Source organism: Hypanus sabinus, chromosome X2 (assembly GCF_030144855.1).
Source record: "Hypanus sabinus isolate sHypSab1 chromosome X2, sHypSab1.hap1, whole genome shotgun sequence".
NCBI lineage: Eukaryota > Metazoa > Chordata > Chondrichthyes > Myliobatiformes > Dasyatidae > Hypanus > Hypanus sabinus.
Genome location: NC_082739.1, coordinates 6,385,341 through 6,403,567, shown reverse-complemented (window position 1 = coordinate 6,403,567; position 18,227 = coordinate 6,385,341). Strand labels below are relative to the sequence as shown.

The following is an 18,227-nucleotide window of genomic DNA, read 5'->3' as shown; positions in this document are numbered from 1 at the left end:
TTACTACTTTAATTTGGGGGCGTCGTTGTAGCATAAACTGATGTTGCCCATTGGGATTTGTGTAAAAACTGACCAGAAATGATAATGTTTGGATTCATGGATCATGGACTGGGACTTTATTCCCTGGAATATTGATTAAGGGTTGATCCAGTAGAGATCTACTAGATCATAAGAGACAAAGGGTGAAAGCACACAGTCTTTTTCCCATGGAGGGGTTGCTGAAAACAAGAGGGCATGATTTAAAAGGGACACTAGGGGCAGCTGCTTAATGGAAAGAAAGGTTTCTATTTGGAATGAGCTGCCAGAAATAGTGGTTGAGGCAGGCACCTTAGCAACATTTAAAAGCCATCCAGATAAGTAGATGGATAGGAGAGGTTGATAGAGGCTAAGAGCAAACACTGGCAGATGGGACTAGCTCAGTGGGCAATGCTATTGGCGTGGATGAGTTGGGCCAAAAGGGGCTGTTCCATGCATAACAGAATTGGACAAGTCAGCCTTTTGTTCCTCTTCAAAAAGCTATCTGGTTAATCTCATTCCTCTACATCTTTCCCACAACCATTAATGTTCTCTAAGCTTTTACCTTTTGAAAGTTACTCTACACTCTTATTAAGTGACATTTGTGTTAAATGCAAACTGTCATGGTTCTTATGTAAAAACATAAATAGGTGTAGATCATACAGCCTCTGGACTTGCTCTGACATTCAGTAAAGTTGTAGTTGATCTAATAGTTCTAGCAGAAAACTTCAGCTCCATCTGGCACGAGCCCCGATGTGACTCCAATCCTATACTAGTGTGTTTGGCTCTTTACCCAGGACTGACATTGCAAGCCACTCAATTACTTTCTCAAGAGCAACTGGGGATGGGCAATAATGGATGTTATGGAACAAATATATGTACATATTCATCAACCCCATTGCAAAATATTAAAGAAAATCCCTTTTTATTCAATTTGTAGGTCCATAAGTATAATGAAAGTGGCACAGACAAAGCTCAAGCTTATTGGACCCTCTGATATGGACATGCAGGAATATAAGGTACGATTATTCTTGTCTAATGTATGACTTTTGTTAACTAGATTTTTAAGCCCTGTAATGTGGTGGGGTAAAATAGCAATTGACAACTAAGTATATTGTTTTTAACCTTTGCTATAAATTCACTTTGTTTTTCCTCTCCTATTTCTGTTTTGGCTTCAGGAAGCCCATTATAAATGTCAAATGCTCCTGCCTTTAACATCTCCATACAATGTATGAATGCCAATTGTATCTGAAATGGCAGCCTTAATGGGTGCAATTTATCTTTTTGTGCACCGCATTTCAATACTAATTCAGTGACGTACTGCCCTTGTTTCCAGGAATGGCACGAGGACTACAGCCTGTTTCGGAAAGTTTCTGTCTACTTCCTGACTGGACTCGAGTGCTACCAAAATGGAAAGTATGTATTGAATGCTTGGAAGCCAGGCTAAAACTCTGACTCAGGAACTTATTTTTGAAAATGCATTGTCCACAGCCTTTGAAAGTTCACAGAAGTTGAGTTTATCACAGTGAGTCCCCATGGGGAAATCTCTCCAAACTAGCCTGGGTCATGAAACCTATTTCAGGACATCATTCTGGAGGCAGATGTGAACGAAATTTTAGACCAAGTTCTTCTTCTGCCCTACTGAAGGTTTTACTGAAAGGAATTTGGAAGTGGGCTAGTTGTTTGAAGTCATTGGTAGAACCTTATTCCTAGATTTAAAAGCCTTAAAGTGCTACTCAACAGGGAAGAGGTATTGGGAAAATAGACTAAATGATCTTGTACTGTCTATGATAGGATTACTTGTTCAAAATAGTGCTTGAGTCCAAATATTTGTACCTTGCAGATGCCGTGAATCCCTCACTTACTTGGTCCATGCATACCACAGCAACCTGAAGCTGTTGAAGAATGGGAAAAATCGAGGAGTTGATGAGGCATTGATTGCATTCTACAGGAGAAAGTGCCTTTTGGTCAGTTGTTGAACATATAGGATTTAATATTTTATTATAAAATAATAAAATATTTTATTTAAAATAAAGTTATTACACAATATTAGAAATAAGTAGGTTAATACTTAAGACTTCTTTACAAGCCTTTGAAGTTACTTATCCAAGAGAGTTAATGATTTTTCTCCTTTGCTCTCAGCTCTCTATCATATCAAATCTTATTTAATTTTAGACTCTTGCAACTTCAACATTTTTCCTGCTGCCATATTGTTATACTGTGCTGTTGATCAGCTTTCTGAATGGGGTTTTGTGCTCCATTTGTATCTCAAGTCTATCCAGGATTTGCTTTTGCAAGAAAGCAGATTGTGCTTATTTATATAGAACATAGAAAATCTACAGCACGTTAGAGGCCCTTCAGCCCACAATGTTGTGCCGACCATGTAACCTACTCTAGAAACTGCCTAGAATTCCCCTACTGCATAGCCCTCTACCTTTCTAAGCTCCATATATCTATCTGAGAGTCTCTTAAAAGACCCTATTGTATCCACCTCCACCACTGTCGTCGGCAATGCATTCCACGCACCCACTACTCTCTGTGTGGAAAAACTTACCTCTGACATCTCCTCTGTTCCTACTTCCAAGCACCTTAAGACTATGCCCCATCGTGTTAGCCATTTCAGTCCTGGGAAAAAGCCTCTGGCTATCTACGTGATCAATGCCTCATCATCTTATACACCCCTATCAAGTCACCTCTCATTCTCAGTTGCTCCAAGGAGAAAAGGCCAAGTTCGCTCAACCTATTCTCATAAGGCATGCTCCCCAATCCAGGCAACCTCCTTGTAAGTCTCCTCTACACTCTCACTATAGTATCCACATCGTTCCTGTAACGAGGTGAACAGAACTGAGCACAGTACTCCAAGTGGGGTCTGACTAAGGTCTTGTATAGCTGTAACATTACCTCACAGCTCTTGAACTCAGTCCCATGGTTGATGAAGGCCAACACACCATGCACCTTCTTAACAACACTGTCAACCTGTACACCAGTTTTGAGTGTCCTATGGACTTGGACCCCAAGATCCCTCAGATCCTCCACACTGCCAAGAGTCTTACCATTAATATTATATTCTGTCTTCAAATTTGACCTACCAGAATGAACCACTTCACACTTACCTGGGTTGAACTACCATCAGCCACTTCTCAGCCCAGTTCTGCATCCTATCGATGTCCTACTGTAAACTCGGACAACCCTCCAGACTATCCACAACACCCACAACTTTTGTGTCATCAGCAAACTTACTAACCCACCCTTCTATTTCTTCATCCAGGTCATTTATAAAAATCACAAAGAGGAGAGGTCCCAGAGCAAATCTCCACAGAACACCACTGGTCACTGACCTCCATGCAGAATACGAACCATCTACAACCACACTTTGCCTTCTGTGGGAATGCCAATTCTGGATCCACAAAGCAAGGTGTCCTTGGATCCCATGCCTCCTTACTTTCTGAAGGAGCATTGCAAGGGGAAGCCTTATCAAATGTCTTACTAAAATCCATATACACTACATCCACTGCTGTACCTTCATCAATGTGTTTAGTCACATCCTCAAATAATTCAATCAGGTTCATAAGGCACGACCTGCCCTTGACAAAGCCATGCTGACTAATCCTAATCAGATTAGGTCTCTCAAAACGCTCATAAATCCTGCCTCTCAGGATCTTCTCCAACAACTTGCCCACCACTGAAGTCAGACTCACTGGTCTATAATTTCCTGGGTTATCTCTACTACCTTTCTTGAACAAGGGAACAGCACTTGCAACCCTACAATCTTCCATAACCTCTCCTGTCCCCATTGATGATGCAAAGATCGTCGCCAGAGGCTCAGTAATCTCCTCCCTCACCTCCCACAGTAGTCTGGGGTACATCTCATCCGGTCCTGTTGACTTATCAAACTTAATGCTTTTCAAAAGCTCCAGCTCCTCTTTCTTAATGTTTATATGCTCAAGCATTTCAGTCCCCTGTAAGTTATCCCCACAATTGCCAAGGTCCTTTTCCCTGGTGAATACTGAAGCAAGATATTCATTAAGTACCTTCGCTACCACCTCTGACTCCACGCACATGTTTCCACGATCGCACCGGATCGGTCCTATTCTCACACGGCTCATCCTCTTGCTCTTCACATACTTGTAGAATGCCTTGGGGTTTTCCTTAATCCTGACCGCCAAGGCCTTCTCATGGCCCCTTCTAGCTCTCCTAATTTCATTCTTAAACTCCTTCCTAGCAACCCTGTAATTTTCTAGTGCTCTATCAGTACCTAGTTTCTTGAACCTTTTGTAAGCTTTTCATTTCTTCTTAACTAGATTTTCCACACAAGATGGTTCCTGTACCCTACCATCCTTCCCCTGCTTCTATGGAACATACCTATGCAGAACACCATGCAAATGTTCCCTGACATTTGCCACATTTCTGCCATGCATTTCCCTGAGAACATCTGCTCCCAAGTTCCTGCCTAATAGCATTATATTTCCCTTTACTCCAATTAAACGCTTTCCTAACTTGTCTGTTCCAATCCCTCTCCAATACTATGGTAAGGGAGATAGAATTGTGATCACTATCTCTAAAATGCTCTCCAACCGAGAGATCAGACACCTGACCAGGTTCATTTCCCAATACCAGATCAAGTACAGCCTCTCCTCTTGTAGGCTTATCAACATATTGCGTCAAGAAACCTTCCTGGACACATCTAACAAACTCCACCCCATGTAAACTCCTCGCACTAAGGAGATGCCACTCAGTATTAGGAAAGTTAAAATCGCCCATCACAACAACCCTATTATTATTGCACCATTCCAGAATTTGCCTCCTTATATGCTCCTCGCTGTCCCTATTACTACTGGGTAGCCTGTAAGTAAGTAAGTAAGTAAGTAAATAAATAAATAAATAAATAAAGAGTTATTGCCCCCTTCCTGTTTCCGATTTCCACACAGACTGCCTCAGTAGATGATTCCTCCATGACTTCCTCCCTTTCTGTGCCGTGACACTATCCCTGATTTAGCAGTGCCACACCGCACCTCCCTCCATCTAAAGAAACATCTAAAGCCTGGCACATTCAGCAGCCATTCCTGCCCGTGACATCCAAGTCTCGGTAATGGCCACAGTGTCATATTGTATTGATCCACGCTCTAAGTTCATCCACCATGTTTATGATACTCCTTGCATTAAAATAGACACATCTCAAACCATCAGGCTGAGTGCATCTTTGCTCTATCATCTGCCTGTCCTTCCACACAAACTCCCGACAAGCTGTCTCTACTTGTATGCTAACCGCCCTATCGTCTGTTTCTTCACTTCGGTTCCCACTCCCCTTCACATCTAGTTGAAATCCTCCCATCATTGTGTCTGTAGTTCTTTTGGTAGAAGAATTCTTTGGGTTCTGTGGGGTTCCTTCTCATTGGCATAGAATGTGGAATTATAAAGTGTTTATTATTTATAATTGTTGAATGTTTTTATGGCATGTTGCATCAACACACTACAGCAAATTCCTAATACATGTAAATGTATATGGTGATTAAAATCGGTCCTTGGTCCTGATAATATTTCAGTGTTGATAGCTATACAAGCAGGAAAAGAATTGCTTGGATTAAGCTACAGGTATCGATAGAGTAGAACAATTCTTACAGTATTTATAAACACAAGCTTTTGCAGATGCAGGAAATCTTGAGTGACACACAAAATGCTGGAGGAATTCAGCAAGTCATGCAGCATCTATGGAGGGGAATAACCAGTCCATGTTTAAGGCTGATGCCCTTCATCAGGACTCAATATTTTACAGTACAGTATTTAAATCCCTCTCAATAACAATATACTAACCTGTACTTCGCTTCTCATTGCAGGAGCTGAACGCATATGCAGCAAACCTGTTTGAAAGTGGCAGTGAGAGCGATGTGGCGGAAGGATTGAGTATAATGAATGATCTGGTCATTCCCTGCATGCACCTGATTGTCACGAATGAGCTCTCTAAAGAAGACCTGGCTGCAGTGGAGATGATGAGAAACCATTGGTGCTCCTACCTTGGTGAAGACATGGATTGTAAGTCTCAGTATCTGCTCCTTGAAAGGAGTTATTTGACTTTCCTTCTCTGTGTCATCTTTTTGAAAACACTTGAATTACCTCTTCCCTTTGTTTGGTTGCCCTCTTGATTTGATCAATGTGTCTGTAGTTCATTTGGTAGAAGAATGCTTTGGATTCAGTGCAGTTCCTTCTTATTAGCATAGAATGCAGAACAATACAGCCCCTTCTGCCCACAATGTCAGCAGTGGACACGATGCCAGAGTAAACTCAATCCATTTTCCTGCTCATGACCCATATTCCTCCATTGCTTGCATATTCATGTGTTCATCCAAAAGCCTCTTAAACACAAGCTTCAAGTTACATTTATTATCAAAGTATGTATGCAGTATACAACTCTGAGATTCATCTTCTCCAGACAGCCATGAAATAAAACCATTGACCCTCCCCCACCCCACGAAATAGCGCAAGCAGCAACAAGAACATCAAACCCCCCCTCCCCACACAAAAACCCCCCAGCAAATTGCACAAACTGCAACCAGAAAGAACAGGCGAAAGCACAATATAAAAATATAAAACTGTAAGTGTCCAATCTGAACTACAGTCCAATCCATAAATTGCAGAACTTTGGTAACATCGTCTAACAGCATTGTGCATGAGAGAGCACTTGAACGCAGAGGCCTTCCCTTGGGAGCAGAGAGTAAGAGTCCGTCACACGCACACATCTTCTCCGAGAGGCTGTTAGTCGGCACTGAACACTTGCCTTCTGCATTCCCCTTGACGCTGTAGTTGGGAGAAATCGCGTCCTGTCTCCAAGCTTCTTCACCTTGAAGTCACTCACCTTCTGGAATCTTCTCAGAGACAGCAAAATGCCAGATCACTCAATTAATCTTCAAACTGTAGATCACTGGTTCTAACAGTACCAGAAACAAGTTTAAAATCAAAGGAAGACATAGAAGAAGTGAAATAAACAAAATCACTATTATGTGTGTTTCCATCACTACCCCTGGCATAAGAGGAAGTAGGAGTGTCATTAGCAAAAGAGACTTTCTCAGGATACGTAATGGACATAGAGCTGTGTGGTGCTACCATTTGAAGGTGAAGATAACCAATTTTTAAAAAAAACTACCTCTGCAAATAGGTGAAATTAAGGATCTTCCTAAACTGATGTTTTCAAATGGCTGCTCAAGAATCAGCATCCATAAGACAAGGGAGCAGAATTGGGCTGTTCAGCCCTTTGAGTCTGTTCCACCATTCCATAACGGCCAATCTTTTCCCCACTTTCAATCCCATTCTTCTTCCTTCTCCCCATAATCTTCGAAGCTCTCCCTAACGTAGAACCTATCAACCTCTGCTTTAAATATATCCAATGACTGGGCCTCCAGAGCTGTCTGTGGCAATGAATTCCACAGATTCACCACCCTCTGGCTGTAGACATGCATTTGTATGTATCTTGCAATTATCCATGCAGGGATTGAGCCCATTTCACTCCTTTTGTATAATTTTAAGTAATGGTTAGCATAGTAATTATAGCTAGCATAGTAATTACTATTAGCATAATCACTGTACCATGGATAAAATGCAAATCAAGCTGCTTCGATAGATCCATGAGATTCTACGGCACCAATGCAAGATGAGTAGAAAGTTTGATGTTCAATCCAATTGATCCATCAACCAGCTCCTCCAAAGTCAAGTTAACTAGATATTCATAATACTTGATGATGAATTCCTGAAGTAATTTATTTGACAGTTTTTTCTGATATTCTGGAAATATATTCCATCTGTGTGGAGTCAATACTCTCAAATGTTGAAACGATAATCTTGGTTAATTTCTATGCTTTTACTTTGTAGCCCATCTGCAGGAGAAACTCACTGAATTCCTCCCGAGGCTTCTGGACTGTTCTGTAGAAGTTCGAATCCTACGAGAGCCGCCAAAGATCCGGCCAAACTCACCCCACGACCTGTGTAATAGGTTTGCAGCAGTAATGGAATCCATTCACAGCACTTCACCTGTCACTGTCAAATAGTCCCTCCATCTGATAAGGCCAAATGCGATTTTCAATTTTTCATCCTTTGAATTATGTGGTCCTTGAGTCCCAAAGCAATTCACAAGCATTGATCCTCTATTTGTTACACCTGGTCAGAGAGAGTGGAGAAATAGCATTAGTTACATGAAATACTGGGCACATTTGTTCTCATGCAACTCTAAATTTTGTATTTGTTGTGCAATAAATACAATTTGTATTTTATTTCCTTGTGTGCTATTGTCATTTCCTGTGTTTGTATAAGTTTCAAAGTTTGTATAAGTTTCAAAAGATTTTGATGGAAGTCAAGGCCAATATTAGCTCCACACAAGCTGCAGCAGGAGGATGAAGTGATCAGGGTCATAGGGTTAGAGCATTCAGGTCCTTGAGTCTGTTTTACTCATTTGAGCAGGTGGATACAGTTACTGAACAACCCATCTCGGGGCTTGAACCACAGGCCTTGCCCGTCAGCGTTGCAGATGTTCACAGATGTACAAAGAAGGTGTCACTTAAGTATTTGATTCACTTTATTTGTTACAAGTACATTGAAACATGCAGTGAAATGTGTTGCTTGCGTCAACGACCAACACAGTCCAAATATATGCTGCGGGCCTCCAAGTCTTGCCAGCATAGCATGCCACAACTTACTAACCCTTATTAATCTGTACATTTTTAGGCTGTGGGAGGAAACAGTAACAGGAGCACCCAGAGGAAACCTGTGTAGTCACAGGGAGGTCATACAAATTGAACCCTGCGTGCTGGTGCTGTAAAGTGTTACACTAGCCATTACGTTACCATGCCGCAGTTAAATTGCTTTTCAGCTCATGCTTTGAAATCTTTCCGTAGAACTTGCACTTAAGTAGAAAATCTATAATGAAAATGTTATTTGACAAGGTCTCTGCTGTGATTGTGGAACATATTCTTTACATGACCTCACTCCTAATCCTGTAACTCCTTCAGTTGCAGAAGCTTCTGGGTTACCCGCACTCCTTTAATTCTGTCCTAATACTCAGGCCAATTGTAATTGCTGAACTTTGCTGATGGTACATGCCAATGTCCAGATTTCTGGAATTTTCCCCCCTATTAAACTGTCCTCTGCCGCTATTTCCACCTTGAAGATATCCCTTATAATCAACCTCCTTGACCAAGCTTACGGTCCTCTAACCTGATGCCATAGAATTGTAAAAGTGCAGAAATTGTCTCTGCCACTGCTCTCTAGGCATCACTGTAAGAAACAACTCCACAAATGATTGACACTTTTTAAATTGGTATATTAAATTACAAGAGACATTGAAAGGTAAATAGACTGTCCAGGGTGGAGATGTCAAAAATAGGAAGGGATAGTTTAAGGTGAGAAGGTGAAGGTTTTGAGGTATTTTTTTTACATAGTGGTATGTGTCTGAAACACTGTCAAGGGAATTGGTGGAAGCAGATAAGATGGCAACATTTAAGAAGCATTTAGGTAGATATATGAAAAGGCAGGACATGAAGGGATTTAGGTCAACTGCAGGCAGATGTGCAGTTTAAGTTGGCATCATAGTTGGCACAGACATTGTGGGTTGAAAGGCCTGTTCCTGTGCTGTACTGTTCAATGAAGTTCTATGATGTGCTAAAGTAATAATTGATCCATGGGTCTATAGTGACTCTGAGCTACATTCCCTGCTCTTTTCCCACAACTGTGCAATCTTCTCTCTTCTAATTGCCTGTCTAATTCCATTTCAAAGACATTGATTTTGTTTCCACCATCCTTGTAGGCAGTGTGCTGAAGATCATTGCTACTCTGTACAACATTTTCCCTATTCCTCTTATCTTTTAAATTGTGTTTCCCCAGTCCATGAACCATCTGCTAATTGCAACAATCTCTCCTTATCTACCCTATTTAATTTGGTCAGTTTTCTGATCTCATGTGACATTGCATCCCATTCTTTGTTCGAAGGAGAAGAATTTTCTTCGGAAATCTTTATATAAATCTTATCCAATCTATTTGGTGGCATTCCCTTAAAGCATGTTTAGGTATTTCATTACATTAACAATGATGCGTGAAGTCGTTATTGCTCGTATCCAACATTTTCACCTACATCCTGATGGACACAAAGCAACTTGGCTTCAACACAGAATTTTAATTATAACAGCATGACCCTGTACTCCACTCTCCCCAATCATTGTAGATAGTTAAGATTCAAGTCATGTAAAACCACATGATTTGTTTATTTACTTGAAATAGTTTGGACAAGTATTTTCACAATGCACATTGTTAATAACCACATTCTCCATTTTGATCTTTTAGCTTTCATGATCTGGTTCCCTGTGTGGGACATTATGATGTTGTTGTATAAGACTTTGGTGAGGCCTAATTTGGTATTGTCTCCAGTTCTGGTCACTTACCTACATGATAATATCAATAAGATTGAAAGAGTGCTGTGAAAATTTACAAGGATGATGCCGAGACTTGACCTGAGTTATAGGAATAGGTTAGGACTTTATTCCCTAGAACGTACGAGATTGAGAGAAGATAAAGGTGTACAGAATTATGAGGGGCATAGATAGGGTAAATGTAAGTATGCTTTTTTCACTGAAGTTAAGTGAAACTAGAAGTAGATAGAAGTCACAGGTTAAGGGTGAAAGGTGAAATGTTTAAGGGGAACATGAGGGGAAACCTCTTTACTCAGGGTGGTGAGAGTGTGGAACCAGCTGCCAGTGGAAGTGGTGGATGTAATTTTGATTTCAACATTTAAGAGCAATCTGGACACATGGATGGGGATGGATATGGAGGGCTGTGGTCAATGGGACTAGGCCGATTAGTAGTTTGGCACATGATGGGCTGAAGGGCCTGTTCCTGTGCTGTACTGCTCTGACTCTATGAAGATTTCAGAATGTGCAGTGTTTGAAGTTTAGTAATGGATATGAAGAGTTTTAACCCAGTGATGACAGACAATGGTAACATTTTAACAGCCTGGAGTTATGGTGTAATGAAGAATTAAGTTGGTGAGTTATTGCAGAACACATCCTATTGATAGTAACTGCCAGGATTGTCCAACATATTAGCCAAGCCAACATGGGTCATGAGTTTAACTGGGACTATAGATCTAACTAAATAGATTTCTAATTAGTAAATTAATGCAAAATAATACATATTAACTTGGCCATATGAGATTGGTACTTCTATTACCAGGTGTACTGTAATAACTGGCTGCATCACAGTCTGGTATTGAAATGCCAATACCCTTAAATGGAAAATTCGACTAAAAGTAATGGATATGGCCCAGTCGATCACGAGTAAAGCCCTCTCCACCATTGAGCACATCTGCATGGAACGCTCGCTGTTGCAGGAAATCAGCATCCATCATCAAGGACCCCCTCTACCCCATACTCTCTTCTCACTGCTGCCATCAGGAAGAAGGTACAGGAGCCTCGGGACTCACATCACCAGATTCAGGAACAGTTATTACCCCTCAATCATCAAGATCTTGAACCAAAAAGGATAACTTCACTTGCCTCATCACTGAATTGTCCCCACAACCTATGGACTCACTTTCAAAGATTCCTCATCTCATGTTCTTGATATTTATTGCTTATTTATTTATTATTATTGTTTTCTTTTGTATTTGCTCTGTTGTCTTTTGCACACTGATTATCTGCCTTGTTGGGTACAACATTGACTCTATTATTGTTAATGGATTTATTGAGTATGCCCACAGTTAATATGGTGACAATTATGTACTTTGATAATAAACTTACTTTGAGCTTTAAAATGAAATTATGTAAAATCTATACAGTTAAGATTACAAACTGACAGCATAACACATTTTCTACTAAAGATTAAACACATGTCTCATTTGGTATTGATACTGCAATGTCCTTGGACTTTTGATACAGAGAATAAATTTCTAGAGTTGAATCCCTAAAGGTTTGAAGTAGATGCTGAGGGGCAGTTGACCCTGCTGAAGATTCATGTGAGTGGATGAGAGGGAGTGGGGCAGGAAGAATAAGCCCAAGATTGAAGTGAAAAATGCCTTCATGTGAAAGTCTATGCAGCTTGGAATTCTGCACTCCAGAGATCTGTAGTGTATATTGCTGAGTTGTGGGTCAGTGGGTTGTGGTAATTGAATCAGGTGGAGTGAGAACAGATTGCTGAAGCAGCATTACCCCTGCTGTAACTCGGGAAGTTAAATGAAAGAGCAATTACAATTAAGCATTGTGTGAAATTTCTAAAACAGGCTGTCACTGCCATTGATTTACCACAAAGGATATGGGCACCTCTAAACTTCATTGTTCATAACAGATCTGGAAAGATGATGTGCAAATAGATATAATCTTGCAACCATGATTGTACTTGTCTGGCTTCATTCTCTAAGTGTTAAATTATAATTTATACTGAAAGAGAGAGATAAGACCATAAGACATATAAGGCCGTAAGATATCGGAGCAGAAGTAGGCCATTCATCCCATCATGTCTGCTCCGCCATTCAATCATGGGCTGATCCAATTCTTCCAATCATCCCCACTATGGAGTACAAGAAATGCAAGAGATGCTCAAGAAAGAAATCAGGATGGTTAAAATAAGGGATGATGTTGTTCTAGCAAACAAGGTGAAGGGGAATCCAAAGGGCTTCTACCAATATGTTAAGAGCAAAAGAATTGCAAGCGACAAAATTGGTCCTCTGGAAGGCCAGAATGATAATCCAGGTGTGGAGTCAAAACGGATGGGAGAGATCTTAAATGCATCCTTTGCGTCTCTAATTACCTGGGAGATGGACACAGAGTCTATAGAAGTGAGGCAAAATGGTATCAACTTCATGGACCCTGTACAGATTACAGAGGAGGAGGTGTTTACTACCCTGAGGCTCATTGGGTGGATAAATCCCCAGAGCCTACCAAAGTGTTCCCTTGGACTCTACAAGAGGCAAGTGCAGAAATTGCTGGAGCCCTAGCAGAGATATTTAAAACATCCTTAGCAAGAGGAGAAGTACCAAAAGATTGGAGTATAGTCAATGTTGTTCCACTGTTTAAAAAAAGTTCTAAACAAAATTTAGGAAATTATAGGCTTGTGAGTCTGGCATCACTTGTGGGAAAGTTATTGGAAGGTATTCTGAGGGTCTGGATATATAAGTATTTTGGACAGACATGCATGGACTGATTAAGGATAGTTAGCTTGGCTTTGTGCATGGTAGGTGATGTCTAACCAATCTTATAGAGTTTTTCTTGGAAAGTCCCACATGGGAGGCTGGTCAAGAAGGTTCAGTCACTTGGTATTCAAGAAAATTGGATTAGACATTGGCTTCACGGGAGAAGCCAGCAGCCGGTTGTAGAGGGCTGCCTCTCTGACTGGAGTCTGGTGACTTGTGGTGCGCCGCGAGGATCAGTGCTGGGTCTTTTGTTATCAATGATCTGGATGATGATGTGGTTAACTGGATCAGCATATTTGTGGGTGACACCAAGACAGTGGACAGTGAGGAAGGTTATCATGGCTTACAGAGTGATCTGCATCAGCTGGAAAAATGGGCTAAAAATGGCAGATGGAATTTAATACAGACAAATGCGTGGTGTTGCACCTTAGGAGGACCAAACCAGGGTAGGTCTTACACAGTGAACACTAGGGCACTGTGAAGTGCGGTAGAACAAAAGGATCTGGGAATTCAGGTCCATAACTCATTGAAATTGTCACAGGTAGATAGGGTTGAAAAGAAAGTTCTTTGCATATTGGCCTTCATAGATCAAAGTATTGAGTACAGGAGATGGGATGTTACGTTGAACTTGTATAAGACATTGGTGAGGCCTAATTTGGAGAACTGTGTGCATTTTTGGTCACCTACCTACAGGAAAAATGTAAATAAGGTTGAAAGAGTACAAAGAAAAGTTACAAGGATGTTGCCAGGTCTGGAGGACCTGACTTATAAGTAAAGATTCAATAGGCTAGAACTTGATACCCTAAAATGTAGAAGATTGAGGAGAGATTTATAAAAATATACAAAATTATGAGGGGTATAGATAGGGTAAGTGCAAGCAGGGTTTTTCACTGAGTTTGGGTGGAATTACAACTAAAGGTCGCGGGTTAAGGAAAAATGAGGGGAAACTTCTTCACTCAGAGGGTGGTGAGAGTGTGGAATGAGCTGCCAGTATAAGTGGTGCCTACAAGCTCCATTTCAACATTTAAGAGAAGTTTGGATAGGCACTTGCTTAGTAGTGGTATGGAGGGCTATGGTCAGTTTAAATGGTTTTCGGCACAGACTAGATGGGCTGAATGACCTATTTCTGTGCTGTACTTCTCTATGACCATCCATGAGTTTGAATGAGGAAAGCGGTGGCTTCCTCCTCCTTACCCAAATGAAGAGCTGTGCATTTTCAGGTATTCACAGTTAGGGGTGAGGTTGGGGGTTAGGCCCAGGGATGGGTCAAAATAGACTCCAGGTTGGAACAGTCAACAGTCAAAAGCCAGCAATCCCTGAGGATGGATGTCAGATTGACAAGTGCTGTGGACAAAGCTCACTGCCCAGGCACGAGGGACTGTGACCCCTTAATTTGGCGAGTCTGGATTTTGAGGCCTGGGTTTTGGTGTCCAGGCATCAGTGAGTCCTGGGGTCAATACCAAATATCAAAGGTCAAAGACCGAAGTCAACAAGTCCAGAAGGCAAGCCCTGATGGCCAAAACCCTGGGTCTGTGAGTCTACTGGGGAAGTCAGAAGCAATATCTGTGAGTCCACTGAAGGCTGAATGCTCTGAGGAGGCCTGAATATGTGTGTGTGTGAGGGGCAGCTGGGAGGAAAGGGGCTTGTTTTGCTGCTGTTATTCTGTTGTTGTTGTTGTTGTTGTTGTGGTTCTGCTGAGAATTGTGGGCATAGTAAGTTGCTGCCGGAATGTGTGGCGATATTTGCGGTCTGCCCCCAGCATATCCTTAGGTTGTGTTGGTTTTTAATACAAACAACATTTTTCAATGTGTTTTTCTGTACATGTGATAAACGTAGGAAGCTGAATCTGAATTCTCCAGCAGAGGGCATTGCAAGCCCACAGCTACAGAGAGGTCTGAAGAATAAATCACAACCTTGAGATCATCCCATAGTGGAATTTTGTAGCTGTTGTGAAAACAGTTCCAAATGTAAAATTCAACTCACTTGATTTCCAATGACCATGTTATCAAAATTGTTTTAAAATCCCTTTAATTCAGTTTCTCTGTTAAGAATTAATTAATCAGCTGATGGTATTTGCAAGGAATTGAACAGATTTGTATATTTTTTCAGTTTAATTCCTTTTCAAGAGGCCTATTGAAAGGTCACCTGCCTAAAAAATAACAAATGTTGACTGACAAAGTAGATGCTGAAGTGCAGATTACACAGATTGAAGAGGTGTGTGTGTGTGTGGAGAGGGAAGACTGGGAGAAACAGAGAACATAAAGCCTCTGCATGAAAACTGTCTTTACTCAAAAGTCTATGCAGCTTGGAATTCTGTTCTCCAGAGATGTGTGGGTGAAGGCTCATGGAATGTATTCCCAATGGTTTGTGGTAATTGAATCATGTGGTGTGAGAACAGAGTGGTAAAGCTGTAATGCAGAAAGTTAAATGATAGCGTGATTACCATAAGCATCTTGGGGAATTTTGGACGCAGGGTCACAAGCTTTAACTACAACCAGTTGAAAAAGTAAAACTAACTATAACCACATAGATTATGATTGCCTGCAAACTTCATCATTCATAGCAGATCTAGAGAAATGACATGCAAAAGGACAAGGATTCTTGCAACTACAGTTACAATTGTCTGTCTTCATTCTCGAAGTGTTAAATTCTAACTTTTACTGTAAGAGAGAGATGTGAGGCACCAGAGGTGGAACACCAGCCATGACTTTGGATGACTACAGGGATTCTTCAATTTTTTTTGTCTTTATGAAGAAGTGGATCTATAACTCATTACTTGCTGCAAAATGAACAATAGATCTACTGGAACTCCATCCATGGTACTTGAGTCAAATAGTTTGGTGGTGCTGCACAGTAATGTCCCCTAGGAGCCTGACATGTTGTTCATCAAAACACTGAGGTTTTCAGTGAAATTAAACTTTCAGACCTTATTGGTTGCAAGCTTGAGTGCAGAGAGAATGAGAGGCACGCAGGCACAGCTGCCTCGGGTTCAATCCTGAACTTTGAGCGCTGTCTGTGTGGGGTTTGCACCTTCTCCCTGTGACTGCACGGGTTTCCTCTGGGTGCTCAGTTTTCCACCCACATCCATGCAGGCTGGTATGTTTTACTTGCCCACTGTAAATCGTACACATTAAAGGTGATTTACAGTGGGGATTAGTGTAAATGGGTGGTAAAGATAAAGATTAAAAATGAGCTTATTCGTCACATGTACATGGAAACATACATTGAAATGTATTGCTTGTATCAAATCAAATCAGTGGGCATGTGCTGGGGGCAGCCCACAAGCATTGCCACGCTTGCAGTGCCAACATAGCATGCCCACAACTTACTAACCCCTAACCCATACGCCTTTGGAATATGGGCTGAAAACAGAGCGCCCGGAGGAAGCACACACAGTCGTGGAGAGACAGCATCAGGAATCGAACCTCGATCGGTGATGGGTAGCGCCAGTATGTTGTAGGGCCTTTTTCCATGGCTCCATGGTCTTTGAATTTATTTTAAAATTATGGCATTGATTTATACTTACTATTGATTTTCACATCACTTCATGGTGAGATCTGTCTTTACTTGTTGGCCATGAACATGCAGGGATTAATTGGACTCAACGCAGCAAGACCAGAATTTCAATCATCTCGTATATTGCCTGGGAACCAGTTACCCTGAATCAGACTGCTGAATCAGTCTAAATTCTTCTTGTGGGATAAGATCAATTGACCTAATTGTCCTTGAATAGAAAATGTTGAACACTTTCTTAAACTGCTATAGTCCAAATTCATAGTTCAAGTTTAATTGTTATTCAACCATACATGAAAACAGCCAAATGAAACCGTGTTCCTCCAGGGCCAAGGTGCAAAACACAATGCCAACAGCACAGCATATAGCACATATAGCCAAAACAACATAGGTTATATTATATGTTTTGTGACTACGTCCCTGAATGGCTTGTAGACTGATGCTGTATGGAACGTTGTCTGGGTCTGGCTTGTCTTCCACCGAGAAAACCCTGGAGGGCAGCACCCTTGGAAGGGACCAGTCCCTACCCAACCCAGTATGGACTCCACAGAAGACTCTGCTCTCTCCCACACCTTTTTCTCAGTCTAGGTAAAGATAGATTGGGACCCAGCTGATTGCTAGAGATGGGATTCCCATGTTCCTAATGTCCTGTTTTTTTTGGTTAGTGGAAGTAATGGGAAATGCTGTTCAATAAGCCTGGCTACATTGCATCTGGAAGATGGAACAGATTACAGCCATAAAGCACCACAGAAGCAGTGTTGAATGTTCAGTGTGCTGAATGTGGTCTATAACAAACAAACACCTTTGTCATAGATGGGGGTGATCTGTTGAAGTATAGCTGGAACTGCAATATGCCTTTGAGGTATGAGGAGATGAGTTGATCACACCAAAATACCCAGACCGATTGTAACCTCAGTATTTATTTCATGTTTGTGGTGAAAGGTGACCTCCAGGTCTCTGGTGACTGGTCTACAGCACATTGATGCTCTCTGATTGGTGATTGGCATTGATTGACAGTTGTGTGACCTGATTGTCAATGCGGAACCAGAAAGGAAGGTGGTAGGTCACCAGGCCAAATAGTTACTTGGGGGGAAAATTTGAGTAGTAAATGCAATGCCAAAAAAAGGTGAAACACAATAATGAACAAATATTCGAATTGTGGTGTAACAAACAATCTGCTGGAGGAATTCAGTGGGCCGAGCAGCATCTGTCATGGAAGAGAATTCATGATGCTTTTGGTTGAAACCCTGCACCAGAACACATAGTTTTAGTTATAGTTATCATAGCGTTAGCTAGTTTTAAGAAATTGGTGTTGACCAGAACAGAAGGGAAATCTTAACAAACTTCTCTCCTTCCCAGTTCTGAATAAGGCTCTTTGATCTGAAACATTAATTCCATTTCTCTTCCTACAGATGTAGCCTGATCTGTATTTCCATTATTTTTGGTTTTTTATTATGTTGTAGTGAAATGTTGTGTCAGTTTGTGATTACCTTGTCATTGATTGAGCTGAAATCAGTGTAGGAGCTTTAACAGAAATGTA

The 18,227-nt window shown here is 41.2% G+C and overlaps 1 protein-coding gene across 6 annotated transcripts in view; it reads left to right on the top strand.

Annotated features, from left to right (window-relative positions):
• The window catches only part of usp28 (ubiquitin specific peptidase 28), a 108,038-nt gene extending 99,765 nt beyond the window's left edge, over positions 1–8,273 (top strand). For all 6 annotated transcript variants that reach the window (XM_059956849.1, XM_059956848.1, XM_059956850.1 and 3 more), the window contains 5 exons: positions 956–1,034; positions 1,352–1,431; positions 1,859–1,982; positions 5,850–6,045; positions 7,876–8,273. In XM_059956849.1, coding sequence (XP_059812832.1) covers positions 956–1,034; positions 1,352–1,431; positions 1,859–1,982; positions 5,850–6,045; positions 7,876–8,051 — 655 coding nt within the window. In that variant the 3' untranslated portion in view covers positions 8,052–8,273. The remainder of the gene's footprint in view (positions 1–955; positions 1,035–1,351; positions 1,432–1,858; positions 1,983–5,849; positions 6,046–7,875) is intronic.
• Positions 8,274–18,227: the final 9,954 nt, after the last annotated feature.